This window comes from Lepus europaeus, chromosome 8 (genome assembly GCF_033115175.1).
Source record: "Lepus europaeus isolate LE1 chromosome 8, mLepTim1.pri, whole genome shotgun sequence".
NCBI classification, from domain to species: Eukaryota; Metazoa; Chordata; class Mammalia; order Lagomorpha; family Leporidae; genus Lepus; species Lepus europaeus.
This window is the reverse complement of record NC_084834.1, coordinates 54970786-54985300: the sequence shown is the minus strand read 5'-3', so window position 1 is coordinate 54985300 and position 14515 is coordinate 54970786. Positions and strand designations below refer to the sequence as shown.

At 45.9% G+C, this 14515-nt stretch overlaps 1 protein-coding gene across 1 annotated transcript in view; it reads left to right on the top strand.

Annotated features, from left to right (window-relative positions):
• Nucleotides 1–5655: 5655 nt before the first annotated feature.
• The window catches only part of FGF2 (fibroblast growth factor 2), a 77817-nt gene continuing 68957 nt past the window's right edge, over nucleotides 5656–14515 (top strand). Inside the window, 5 exon segments of the mRNA XM_062198893.1 lie at nucleotides 5656–5819; nucleotides 6013–6307; nucleotides 6361–6484; nucleotides 6487–6601; nucleotides 6603–7003. Of these exon segments, the coding sequence (XP_062054877.1) occupies nucleotides 5656–5819; nucleotides 6013–6307; nucleotides 6361–6484; nucleotides 6487–6601; nucleotides 6603–7003 (1099 nt within the window).

Here is a 14515-nt window from a genome sequence, read left to right as displayed (position 1 = left end):
TAATTTATCCTCCCTCTGGCAGTTCATGAAGTCTCTGGTTCACTTCATGCTTAACAACACTGGGCAATATTTCTTTTTATTTTCTTACCAACTTTTGTGAGAGAAAAGCATCCATTCTTGTTTTGACTGGTGCTATGATGTATCTCCCAAAAGTTCATGTGTTGGAACCTTAATTCCTCCAGGTGGCAGTGTTGGGAGATGTGATCTAGTGGGAGGTGTTTGGGTGCTGGAGGCGGAGCCCTTATGATGAGTTTTTGCCTTTCTTACTCAGGATTGCTTCAGTGACTGTGAGAGCAGGTTGTGATAAAGCAAGTCCATCCTCATATTCTCGCTCTTCTGCAGGCACTGGCTTGCTCCTTCATTTTCCACTGTGAGTTGAAGCAGCACATGGCACTCAGCAGATGCACCTGCACCATCTTGGACTTTACTGCCTTGTGGACTGTGAGCCAGATTAAACCTTTTCTCTTTATATACCATTCTGTCTCTTATCTGCTGTTAAAGAAACAGAAAATGAGCTAAGACAACATGTACACATTTCTTATAGTTTTTAAGATTATTTATTTGAAAGGCATAGTTACAGAGAGAGAGGGAGAGTTGAGAGAGAGAGAGAGAGAGAGAGAGAGAGAGAGAGAGGAGAGAGAGAAAGAGAGAGGAGAGAGAGAAAAAAGATATTTTTCCATCTGCTGATTCATTCCCCAAAGGACCACAATGACCAAGGCTGAGCCAGGCTGAAATCAGGATCCTGGAATTCCATCTAACTCTCCCACATGAGTGGTAGTGGTCCAAGCACCTTGTCCATCTTCCATTGCTTTCCCAGGCACATTTGTAGGGAGCTGGAGCTGAGATGGAGCAGCTGGGACTTGATCTGGTGGTCATATGGGATGCTGGCATTGCAGGCAGCATCCCATAACCTGCTCTGCCATAATGCTGGTCTCAAGGCTCATATCTCTAAAAAAGAAATTCCATTTAATGTACATTGTTTTCTTAAACTAATTTTTGATTGTTTTTTGCTAGCATGTATAAATACAACTGTTTTCTGCGTATTGATCTTGCATCCTACAACTTTCTTGAACTTATTTATTAACCCTAACAGTCTTTGTGGATTATTGATTGTTTTCTATATATATGATTATTTTATCTACAAATAGTTTTACTTCTTCCTTAGCAATCTGGACACCCTTTACTGCATTCCTTGCCTAATTGCCCTTATAGAATCTCTACGACAATGTTAATAGAAATGGTGAGAGCAAGCATCCTTGCTATGTTTCTGATCTTAGGAAGAAATCTTTTAGTTTCTCATTGATTTTGTAAAAGATGTATTTATTTATTTGAATGGATGTATGATGGGAGGTAGGGAGAGAAAAAAAAAATGAGTCTCTCTGCTGGTTCACTCCCTGAATGCATGCAATAGTCAGGGCTGGACCAGGAACTCCATTTGGGGGGCAGGGACCCAAACACTTGGGCCATCTTCCACTGCCTCCCAGACACATTAAGCTTAATTTAGGAAGCTTAATCAGAAGCTGAGTAGCCCAGCCTCCAACGACTGGCACTCCAATATGGGATGTAGATATGCCAAGCAGTGACTTAACCCACTATGCAACAATGCCATCCCCAGTTTTTCACTATTTTAAGTCTTTTCCAACTTTTAAATTCTTTTCCAACTTTGTTGAGCTGGCTTTTTAAAATTAGTGACAACAGCATTGTGGACCTTGTTAAATGTTTTTCCAAATGTCTACTGAAGTGATCATGTAGTTTTCTTTTTTTTTTTTTTATTAATACAGTGTGATACACCAACTAATTTTTCTATGTTGAACCAACCTTGCATTCCTCAGATAAATCCTACTGGATATGATGTATAAATATAACCCTATATCCATTTGATAGTATTTTGTTATGTATCTATATTCATAGGGACATTGGTCTGTAGTTTTCTATTCTTGTGATATTTTTGTTTGGTTTTGGTGTTAGAATATCTCTGACCTCATTCAATTAGGTAGGAAATGTCCCCTCTTCTTTCATTTGTTTTTTGAATGAGTTTGTAAGTGAGTGGTATTAATCCTCTTTAAATGTTTGGTATAATTCATCAATCAAGGGGGCAGATGCCATGGCTCACTTGGTTAATCCTCCGCCTGCGGTGACGGCATCCCATATGAGTGCCGGTTCTAGTCCCGGTTGCTCCTCTTGCAGTCCAGCTCTCTGCTGTGGCCTGGGAAGGCAGTGGAGGGTGGCCCAGTGCCTTGGCCCCTGCATCTGCATGGGAGACCAGGAGGAAGCACCTGGTTCCTGGCTTCAGATTGGCCTAGTTCTGCTGGATTGGCCACTTCAGGGGGTGAACCAACGAAGGGAAGACCTTTCTCTCTGTCTCTCTGTAACTCTCTCTCTCAAATAAATAAAATCTTTAAAAAATTAAAAAAAATAATAATTCATCAATCAAGCCATCTGATCCTGAGCTCTTCTTTGTCAGAAGAGTTTTCATTATTTGACAAGCACTTTAGGGGTACTAACAAACTTTTATTTTGAGGTCAACTTATTATATAATCAGATGAAGTACATCTGAAATTTTATTGATTGCATTGCTCTTTGAATCATTATATGTATTAGTTCCATAATGTTTTTATGTAATAGATTTATTATACCTCTAATATATGAACTGCCAAGTTTCTTCACATTATTTTTATTATTTTAAAATTTTTTTTACAAATGTATAATCACGGCTGTCAACCATCATGCAGATACAAAGTGAACATGAACACTTATATCTCATATATACAATTATATCTCATTAAATACATATATTATATCATTAATTGTTGAGAGAACTACCAGTAAGACAGTACAACAGGTTAGAAAGAATCATGCATATAAAACTAGAGGCAGTACAGGAATGAATTTATGAATAGATACATAACTGGCTTCTTCCATAGGAAGGGAAGGGAAATAAATGTCCTTCCACCAGACAAAATTCACATCTGTTACTGACTATCTACAACAAAGGTGTCCAAAGGCATTGAAAAGTACAGATACGCCAAAGAACCCTATAACCTAAACACCCAACATTCCATTAAAGTGATTCAGTGATCTATTTGGCCCACAATTCTTTCACATTTTCTTGCCCTTACAATAATAATTTTAAAATAAGATTTGCTATTCTCATGTTTATTTTTCCACATGTAATTTTCAATATTGCTTTAGAGTCTTAAAATTGTGTTAAAATTTAAACTAGGAGGGTTTTAAGCTTCTAAATATGCTTAGAAGAATTTCACAGTTACTTTATAGTGTGTTTGCATCCAAGAATATGTGAGGGTTTTTTTTCAAGCTCTCATTAAACCCTTGTACTTTTCATTACCTGATCCTGAATAATTCTCATTAATTCCAAAGTAATAGATCTTGATATGTGAGAGAACTTCCTCTTTCCTTTATAGTTTCTAAATACTTGGATAATTATTTTACAATGTAAGTAACTTGAGTGTTCACGGTTCAGCTGAGAGCTAAGTAAATGCCTCTAATTACAGTGGCGTGTGTATATAAAAGTGCATATTGTACAGGGGCTAAGACCTTGAGACAACTATCTTAATGATCTTTTCCTGGCGCTAACACTATTGGTCTTGGCGAAATGGATTTTCCTAGAGCTGAATTAAATATTTCTTGTGATATCTCCCCACCAGATTTTGGCAGGAAACATGGGCTAATTACGTGGGATATAGTTCCCCAAGACCCTGACCCATGTGAACTAGTTAACTCCTTGTCTGTTCCCCAAATTTCTGGAAACTGTAGCTGAAACATATTATGACTTAGATTTTGTAAGGATATAAAAGCAAGACAAAGAGGAGACAGACCACAAACTCCCAGGCAGAACAGGTTTATTCAGAGACAAACCTGAGAGGAGGTCTCTCCCAGCAAACACAGAGCAGAGAGAGCATGTTCTCATACAAGCTAGGGGCTTATATAGCAGAAGATACTTGGGAGGGCCTGGGTTAACAGCTGAACCAGTAAGACAGAGGTAGGGCTTGGAAGAGCTTGGGCTAATAAGGCTGAGCTCTTAAGATGGTAGTGCCTTTTGGGAGGGTTTAGGCTAACAGTCTGGGGCAGGGTTGAGCTGGTTAAGGAAGAATACAGGGGGTTGGGATCTGCTCTCAGTCATGTAGGCAAGGGACTAAAACAGATCTAAGGCTTTTGTCTTTGCTCCATCAGATTTTATCCCCTGGCTCTTAGAATACTCAGGCTCTGTGACACAAATTCAAGTGAGTCCTACTGTAGTGCTAGGCATTTCCCAGGATATCTACAGAGATCACCTGGAAAGGAACTATTTGCCACAATGGATTTTCAACGAAGAAGAAACTAGTCCATTTTGGAGAGAGAGGACTGAGGACTGACAGCTCAGGAGATGCTACCTCAAAATATGGTACCTTGGCAGTTGAGAAAACGCATTTGAGAGCTGGTTTCTCTCAGGTTCCCACACCCTTTTGCCCTGAGGTGCGTCATTAGAAAGTTGCTTTCCCTATACCTGGAGAAAAGCAAACACCGGACACAAAGAGAAACCTGAGCAAAGGGGCCTGACTAGTCCCCTCCCCCAGTTGATTATCCTCAGATCCCACCTCCTTTGTCCAATTATGCTTCTGCATATCTATTCACTTCCTCATCAGATCTCTCCTAATACACAGATTTCCCCGTTCCTTTGGGTCTTCATTTTCAAAGGCTCCTGTGTCACCTAAAATTTATATGAACTAAATTAGTATGTGTTTCTCTTATCAATCTGCCTTTTGATATAGGGTCCTTGGGCATGAACCTATCAATGGCTGAGGAAAAGATATTATTTCCTTTTGTGTGAAACATACACCAGCCCAGAGAAGGGAGAAGCAAATGCCTGGTTTTAAAGATTAAAAGCATTTTCTCACACCCCTACTTCCTAGATATACATCTGGGGTTAAAGCTCTGTCTTAGTTCCTTTTATGTTGCTATATATATATATATATATATATATATATATATATATATATAAAAGCTGGGTGCTTTACAAGGGATTTCATCTGGCTGACAATTCTGGTGGCAGGAAAGCCCAAACAGCAAGATGCCAGTGAGTGCATCACAACATGGCAGACAGCATGGAACAGCCAGAGCCTGTGTGAGGGCAGGAAGCAGGAGAGTGTGCTGAGACAGCTGAACTTGCTTTATGACAACCCACACTGGTGGGAACCAATCCACTCCCCGAGAGCCTGCATTAATCCATTCCTGTGGTGGCGCGCCCATGACCTGATTACCTTCCAGGAGGCTTCATCACATAAAGATTCCACCACCACCATTGGGGACCAAGCTTCCAACATAAAAACCTTTGGGAGACAAACTGTGTCCAAACCATAGCAGGCTCTCTCCAAGACTAAGAACAAATGGCCTCATGGAAACCAAAGGTGTCCTTACAATTCCTTCTAGAAGCTTTCCCTAATCTCCCATCTCTCCCCCAAGTTGAATCACCCTTTGAAATGTCACGGAGCCTCATTTACAGTTCTGGTGTGGCCCTGTGATTTTTCCATCGGTATTTACTTTATTCCTCCTTCCTACCTTTTTCTCCCTCACTTTGTGAGATCCCTTTAGTATCTCCCACTACCTTGACGCAATGCTTTGCATATAGTAGGCCCTGAATATACACACACTTTCTGGATGGGGGATTTTGCTAATCATCTGCAGTACCTAATAGCGTCTACTGAAAATTACCAAAATGTCATTCACTTCAATTTTGTACTGTGGGACTCTCAGGAAACGACTCTCCTTCCAAGAAACGCTAACAGTTTAGCCAGGGTCGGTGCCAACCTAAGGCTTGGACGGTAATGCCCTTCCATTTCGGGAAGCATTGGAGGTCCACCCTCATCTTTCCGAGTTGTCCAATTCAAGTGAGGTCGGCACAGGAAATCGTTTTCCTTTCGGCAACCTAATCCGCTCCCCTCTTGCTGGTAAAGGATCCCAGCCTCCTTCCTAAGGTTAACAGCTTCCGCCTCACGCGCTCCTCGGGCCTTTCAGTGGTGCGAGATTTTCAAAACCCACTTCTGACGCGGAACCCTCCCGGCTTCCGACCCTTTCTCCTTCTTTGGGGTGGAAACAGTGTCTCCGCTTTGCAACGCGCGCACGGAAAAAGAATGGGGGAGCATGTTGCACTTTAACTTTTTTAAAAGTTGAGTCACGGCTGGTTGCACAGAGAAAGCTCCGCAGTGCAGAGGAAGCCGGGACGCGGTTGGGGCGGGGGCGACTTCTGGGGACCGCGAGGCCCGAGCCGCCGCCCCCGGCGCGTGCCCCGCACCCCTGCGGGCCCGCTGAGGTCCGGCCGCCCCCGGGGGCCGCTGCCGCGCGCGCGTGCGTGCTGTGGCCCAGGCGCCGGGCTCCCGGGCCGGCCCAGAAAACGCCGAGCGAGTAGGGGGCGGCGCGCAGGGAGGGGGCAGGGCCGCGGGCGCGGGGTTTGGCGGGTGGGGAGAGGTAGAAGATGTGACGCCGCGGCCCACAGCTGCCAGAGCAGCGGACGCGGTGCCTGTGCCTCAAGCCGGCTCTGGGGCGCCGCAGCTGGGCGGGCGCCTCTCCCGAGAGCGGCGGCCCGCGGAGACAGGCGCCCCGACCCTCGGCTCCCCGGCCGCGCGCTGGGGCCGGCCTAGAGGGGAGCAGCCGGGCTGCACGAGGCTGGGGGCCCGTGGGCGCGGCCGCGCGCCGCCGGGCGGGAGGCTGGGGGGCCGGGGCCGGGGCCGTGCCCCGGAGCGGGTCGGAGGCCGGGGCCGGGCTCGCGGGGCGGCATCTCCCCGGGCGGCTCCCGCGCCCCCAGCTCCCCGGCAGGGCTCCGGAGGGGCCATGGCAGCCGGGAGCATCACCACGCTGCCCGCCCTGCCGGAGGATGGAGGCAGCGGCGCCTTCCCGCCCGGCCACTTCAAGGACCCCAAGCGGCTGTACTGCAAAAACGGGGGCTTCTTCCTGCGTATCCACCCCGACGGCCGCGTGGACGGGGTCCGGGAGAAGAGCGACCCGCACAGTGAGTGCTCGCCCCCTCCCCTTTCCTCGTCTCGAGCCGGGGGACGTGTGGTTTCTTTCGGTGCTGCCCTCGGCGGTTTCGGGTTCACCGCTCGCCCCTTCTGTCAGCGAGCTGCGGTTTCGGGTTAGACGGCCCCTGGCTCTGGGGTGTGCCAGTTTCCCCTGGTGAACCAGCGCACCGGGCCCGCAGCCGCAGGCGTCCGGCTGGGCGGGCTGTTCGGCCCAGACCACCTGTCGCCGCTGGGATGCCCGGTGCGGAGGACTGGGATGCTGCCCGCGTCCCCGCGGTCCTCGGCCCGACGCGTTCTGTCTCACGGACAGGGGCGGCTGCGGAATCAGAGGTTCTTGGGAAAATACTTTTTCCAGAGTCTTGTCCTTTAACTCCGACTGAGTAGAACCCCAGGCATCTGGCTCACTGCTGTCACGCATTTCTGTTTTTCCCCCCTAATTAAGGGAAGACCAAAACCAAAGAAACCCCCTGGATTTTGTTAACGAGGTGTGTCAGACCTTAATTTCCATCAGCAGTGAAAAGCACGAAGACCTTAATGAATCTCAGTTGTGAGCTCTGGGAACGTGAGCATGTTAGCCGGTTTTCCCACCCATGTCGTCGGGACAATACCTGCCTTGCAGTAGTTTTTACAAAAAAAATTTTTTTTGGTGGATATAGCGATAACATGAGCCAAAATCGGAGGTTCTCAAACTTTAGGAGTGTATGAGACTCACCTGGAGGGATTGTTACAAATATTGCGAGATGGACCCCTGTGAGTTTCCGATTACCTAGGGCTGAGTGGGTCTGAAATTTGCATTTCCAACAAGTCCCAGATGATGCTGATGTGGGGGCCACGGTTTAAGTCTCTGGTCTAGACAGAAGAGGAAGGGAAGGGCACGCAGTGTGCTGATGGAGTTCGAGTCCAAAGGGGGCTGAATGTTTTTGAACTTACCATTCAATAAACAGGTAAGACGTCTGTTTTAAAAGCTGTGCGTGTGTTCCAGCATCCCTTCCTGTACCGGCTCCAGGTGGAGATGCTGAACTTTCTTGAGGCTGAGACCCGCAGAGTCCGGAGCCTGCACACCCCAGGGCTGTAGTTTTTTTTTTTTTTTTTTTTTTTTTTTTTAAGATTTTATAAAAATTTGAGAGGTCGAGTTACAGATAGAAAGGTTGGTTCACTCCCCAAGGGTGCTTCTTCTCTGGTCTCCCATGTGGGCGCAGGGATCCAAGCACCTGGGCCGTCTTCCACTGCTTTCCAGGCCATAGCAGAGAGCTGGATTGGAAGAGGAGCAGCCAGGACTAAAACCGGTGCCCAAATGGGATGCTGGGCGCCACAGGTGGAGGATTAACCTACTGCGACAAGGCGGTGGCCTTGGGGGACTTTTTTTTTAAGATGCTAATAAGATGCCTGTTCACTCTCGGTGGTGGGGGAGGGGGAGAAAGCTTATAACCACACACAAGGAATGGGAGGTGCATTTTTGTATTAGCTTCAAAAATAGCAGGCAGCAAAATATATAGGTCTTTAATGTCTTCATGCCTGCTGTAATTAAAACTGTTAACTATCATTGTATCCAGTAAAACTAAAAAGATGCTTGTATATGTGGGTTAGTGCTATGTCTGTTTCCTTGTATTGAGTAGATTTCTCCAAAGTATCCTTGTGTTTGAAGTTTGTTCTGCTATTGTCTTCTAGGCTAGCTCAGCTGATTAGGGCAGGGTGCCCGTCATTTATCCTAATTAGTTTTGTTCTTTTCTGGTATCACAACTGTTAATTAAAATCATGTTTCAGAAGAACTTCCACCAGACTAGGTTCATCTTTGGGGCTTCCCCTTAGACTCTTATCACTGTGGTAGTTGCTGTATTGTGGTTTCTTTGAAGCTTTTGATACACTGTTTGCCTTAGAATAGAACTACATAGAAGCTGGTAAGTGGGGATAGTCTGAATTGCATACTGCATTTTTACCTGTGTGGAAAAAAGCTGTTAACTTTTTCTTTCCAACTGAGGGTTGTTGTAATCTTAAATAAACTCAGCGGTTCTCAAATAGGGGTGATTTTTCTCCCAAGGGGATGTTTGGTAATCCCGGAGATGTGTTTGGTTGGCATAACCTGGAAGAGTGTTGCTGGCATTCCGTGGGTGGAGGCCAAGAATGTGCCTTGTCCTACAGTGCACTGGGTAGTACCCGCAGCGGAACATTTTCTGATCCCAAATGTCATTAGTGCTAAGGTTGAGAGCTCTGTCAAGTTTATAACTAGCGGAAAACAGGATGTGAACAGGAAGAGCAAAACAACAGGACAACTCCAAGTTTGCGGATACTATTTTTTTTTTTAAGCACACATTTTACCAGCCAGTGGACTGACAGGAATACAAACCTAAAAATGACAAATTTAGATCACTTATGTGTAGCTCAACCTAGACATAAATTTGAGCCATGATTTTTGTTTGTTTTTTACACATTAAAGGTAAGCAGCCGTGTGCTAGCTACATGACATTTTGTTCAATGATAGATCGCGTTAAACTGATAATGGACCTGGGAAGTTCTAATCACTTAGTGATCCTGTGGCCACCGTCATGTCATAGCACAGTGCGTTTCCTCACATGTTCCTGGTGGTGCTGGTGTGAACAATCCTGTGTAAACCTAAAGTGCATATAAAAGCATGACATACACACACTTGTGTAGTGCCCAGTACTTGATAATAGTTGACTATGTTACTGGTTTATGTATTCGCGATGTTTTTATCATTATTTCGGGAAAGAGAAGTTTACTGTGACACAAATGCTGTGTTGTCCTGGCAGCAGCTTTATATATCTTGTGTTTATCTCCTCCCTTGATTGTATCATCTTCTCTTGTGCTTGATGCAATCGCATGTTTTGTTCATCACACAGGAGCAATAGCCTTTACCATATGTATATGTCATAGCTTCTATGTGTAGTACTTTCTACTACCTAGATTGGGGTGTGCGCACTCTGTGATGTTCACACATGAGTCATTTCTCATAATGTATCTCCATTATTAAATGGTGCATGACTTTACCCTGAAAGTTGGCCTAGCCCAGGAGGAGACCATGGGAAAGATAGAAGAAAAGAGTGTGGACATGTCGTAACAACTGCTCCCATTTCCAAACCAGACAGAACCGACCAGCGTCTCCTGTCAGTTTTAACTCTGGAGAAATAAAGAGCAGAGTGGATGGGAGGTGAGGGGCAGCAGAACCCAGAGCCCAAAATGTTAGGAAAAGATGACAACACAGACTTTCCAGCCTGTTTCACACCTGGGGATTCTTTTGAATTGTTTTCCCTTGAAAGGGCCCAATTCCTGGCCCTTTTGTCGTGTTCCTGGAACAGTCCTCACGTGTGAGCCTTGATAAAAGCAAGATGTGAAAAGCAGTTACGAGCCTGCCCCTCCAGCGTGTGCGCCGCACACCCATCTGCCTTGTGGCCTCCTGATATTCTAGCAGCCTCTTCCAATGTCCAGGGTCATGTGTAATATTAAGTGTATACCCTGAAGTTAACGAACCACGTGAAAACATTCAGAAGGGAGTGTTTTATCGCAAGCAGCACATACCAAACCACAGGAGCTGAACCTGGAAACTGAAACGCATGCTGCTTGTGTATATATTTGCATTAAATTTATTACAGATGCTTCTTTTAAAGATTTATTTATTTGAAAGTCAGTTACACAGAGAGAGAAGGAGAGGCAGAGAGAGGTCTTCCATCTGTTGGTTCACTTCCCAGTTGGCCGCAATGGCTGGAGCTGCACAGATCAGAAGTCGGGAACCAGGAGCTTCTTCTGGGTTTCCCACGTGGGTGCAGGGGCCCAAGGACCTGGGCCATCTTCCACTGCTTTCCCAGGCCGTAGCAGAGAGCTGGATCGGAAGTGGAGCAGCCTAGACTCAAACTGGCGCCCATATGGGATGCCGGCACTGCAAGCTGGGGCTTTAACCTGCTGCACCACAGCAGCAGCCCCATAAATAAATCTTTTCTTTTAAAAGATTTATTTATTTGAAAGAGTTACACACAGAGAGAGAAGGAGAGGCAGAGAGGGAGAGAGAGGTCTTCCATCTGATGGTTCATTCCCCAGATGGCCACAATAGCCGGAGCTGCGCTGATCCAAAGCCAGGAGCTTCTCTCCCACGCTGGGGCAGGGGCCCAAGGACTTGAGCCATCTTCTACTGCTTTCCCACGCCACAGCAGAAAGCTGGATTGGAAGTGGAGCAGCCAGGGCTTGAACCAGCATCCATATGGGATGCCAGCACTGTAGGGCGGCTTTACCTGCTGTGCCACAGTGCCGGCCCCCAGTAAATAAATCTTTCTTTTTAAAGATTTATTTATTTATTTGAAAGTCAAAGTTACACATAGAGAGGCGAGTGAGAGAGAGAGAGAGGTCGGTCTTCCATCCGGTGGTTCACTCCCCAGATGGCCGCAATGGCGAGAGCTGTGCTGATCCGAAGCCAGGAGCTTCTTCCAGGTCTCCCATGCGGGTGCAGGGACCCAAGTACTTGGGTCATCTTCTACTGCTTTCCCAGGCCATAGCAAAGAGCTGGATCTGAAGTAGACAGCCAGGACTAGAACCGGTGCCCATATGGGATGCTGGTGCTTCAGGCAGGGCTTTAACCCGCTGCGCCACAGCCTGGCCCCAGTAAAAAATAAATAAATCTTGAAAGGTGTTATTTTTTTTTTTTTAAACCACTGCCTTTGAGTAAATGGAACCATTGATTTAATGATACTAGATTCTTCCCCCTCCCACCTTTTTTTGGGTAATATCTAGCAAATGAAACCCACTAATTTGCCTTGACAAGACAGTATTTATTGTAATGCTGTTTGTGTGCAGTAAACAAATGAAGTCAGAATCTAATAGCTCATTTAACTCTGGAAGCCCTGTAATGGGTACAGCAAGGAAAGGACAATTCATGAGTCACAGATATTACCACACCTTCAGAGCCCTTTCAGAGGAGCTGGGTGCCAAGTGACTTCAGCCTAGGAAAGGCAGCATCCTCTCTTGACATGCCCTGAGGGCTTTCACTGTGTTTATAAGATGGCCATGATGTAATTAGACTCTGACAATGGTGTAACAGTTGGGTTTTAAGAATTCTCATTTTGATTTGTGATGCCTTTTTACATGGATGGCCATGATTTTAAAGCTTAATGTGAAAATAAAATGTTGCAGATGTAGTAAACAAAATTACATCCATCCTTTAGATATTATAAGCATATAATTGACTTTTTTCATCTACACAAAGATTCTGCAAAATCATCATGTGATGTTAGAAAAGGAGGCTTAAGGCCTCACACCGTTGGAGCTGCTCTTTTGTTTTTGTGTGTTTTTTTTTTAAGATTTTATTTATGGGGCCGGTGCCATGGCTCACTTGGTTAATCCTCCGCCTATGGTGCCGGCATCCCATATGGGCGCCGGGTACTAGTCCCGGTTGCTCCTCTTCCAGACCAGCTCTCTGCTGTGGCCCGGGAAGGCAGTGGAGGATGGCCCAAGTGTTCAGACACCTGCACGCGTGTGGGAGACCAGGAGGAAGCACCTGGCTCCTGGCTTCAGATCAGTGCAGCGCGCTGGCCATAGCAGCCATTTGGGAAGTGAACCAAGGAAGGGAAGACCTTTCTGTCTGTCTCTCTCTCTCACTGTCTAACTCTGTCAAATTAAAAAAAAAAAGATTTTATTTATTTGGGAGGTAGAGTTACAGACAGAGGGGGAGACAGAAAGGTTTCCCTTCCTCTGGTTCACTCCCCAAATGGCCACAGAGGCTGGTGCCATGCCAGTCTGAAGCCAGGAGCTTCTTCCAAGTCTCCCACGTGGATTCAGGGGCCCTAGCACTTGGGCCGTCTTCTACTGCTTTCCTAGGCCATAGCAGAGAGTTAGATTGGAAGAGGAGCAGCTGGGACTAGAACTGGCGCCCATATGGGATACTGGCGCCTCAGGCGGAGGATTAACCTGCTGTGCCACAGCGTGAGCCCCTGAGCTGCTCTTTTCTGACCACACATTGCTTATACAACAAGATGGTAACTGCACATGCGCCCTGTCCATGTTTTTCCAATTCCCGTGTTTGTTGATTTTCCACGCACCCTGCTGGGGCCACTTTGTCCTGTAGTACACATCTGTAAGAAGGATAGCCTGGGGAAGAGTCTATAACCAAGAAATAGCAAGGCGAATCAGCACATCTGGGACACGAGCTCAACTTTGTCATGTTTCATGCAGAAACGTTTACTTTTGCTTATTTTTTTGTTTTTCAACATTTATTTGAGAGACAGAGCTCGCATCTTCTGGTTCATTCCCCAAACGCCCAACGAGGGGCAGGACTGGAGTCAGGAGAAAGGAATACAATCCAGGGCTCCCATGTGGATAGCAGAGACCCAAATTCCCGAGGCATCACCTGCTGCCTCCCAGCAGTTAGAAGCTGGAATTAGGAGCCAGAGCTGGGAATTGAACCCAGGTTCTAGGATATGGGATGGGGGTATCTTAACTGCTAGACTAAATACCTACCCCTTGTGTTGTTTTTGAACTTGTCGCTCCCTTTGCTCTGCAATCTGGGATTCTTTTTGTCAGTACTCAATAAATAGTTAATTCTTGATTGTAAAATAGTTTGGAATACTGCTTTTTTAAAACATTTATTTATTTGAATGTCAGGGTTAGAGAAAAGGAGAGACACAGAAAGATTTTCTGTTTGCTGGTTCACTCCTCGAGTGGCTGCAGTGACCAGGGCTGAGCCAGGAGTCAGGAGCCAGGAGCTTCATCCAGGTCTCCCACATGGGTGGCAGGGGCCCAACCACTTGGGCCATCTTCCACTGTTCTACTAGGCCATTAGTAAGGAGCTGAATCGGAAGTGGAGCAGCCAGGAGAACTGGCGCCCATATTGTATACCAGCATCACAAGTGTGGCTCTACCTGCTTTGCCACAGTGCCTACCCCTGAAATACTGGTCATTCACATAGAATTTTAGTTGTTTTGTTGGAAAATGTATTTGTGGCACCATGTTTTCATTGTCAACTCTTGACATTCTCTTGTTTCTATCCAACTCTACTTCTAATAGCCAGGGGGGGGGGGCCCTCTAAGTTAGGTTATTTATAGCCATAGGAGAAGAAACGTTGTGATTTCCAGGGGACCTCACCCATTGAGCCATAGACTGGCTCTTAGAAGCCAGACTAATTCCATTTGGAATCCCTGTGGGGTATTTTTAGTCTGAAGAAATGTAGAAGGCCCAGAGGCAACAGACAGCCAATAGTCAGTGTTTAACTTGTGTCTCATCCCAGCTGTCCTGTCACTTTTCTGCACAAGGTGACTTTTGACTTGACTGGTGTATCCTTACTGCTTACTCATTCATTTACAGAAACCTGTACTCTGTGTCTGTGTGTATTTGTATTTCCAAAGGGCTATTGACTTCCTCAAATTAACTTCACCTCTAAGTTGAATTACCCAATAGAATGCTGAAAAGGAAGGTTCATCAGTTTTCAGGGTATTCTGGAGTTTAAAAAGAGAAGGTATATGGATATTAGTAATTTTCTTTGCATAATTGAACTGTTGAATAAT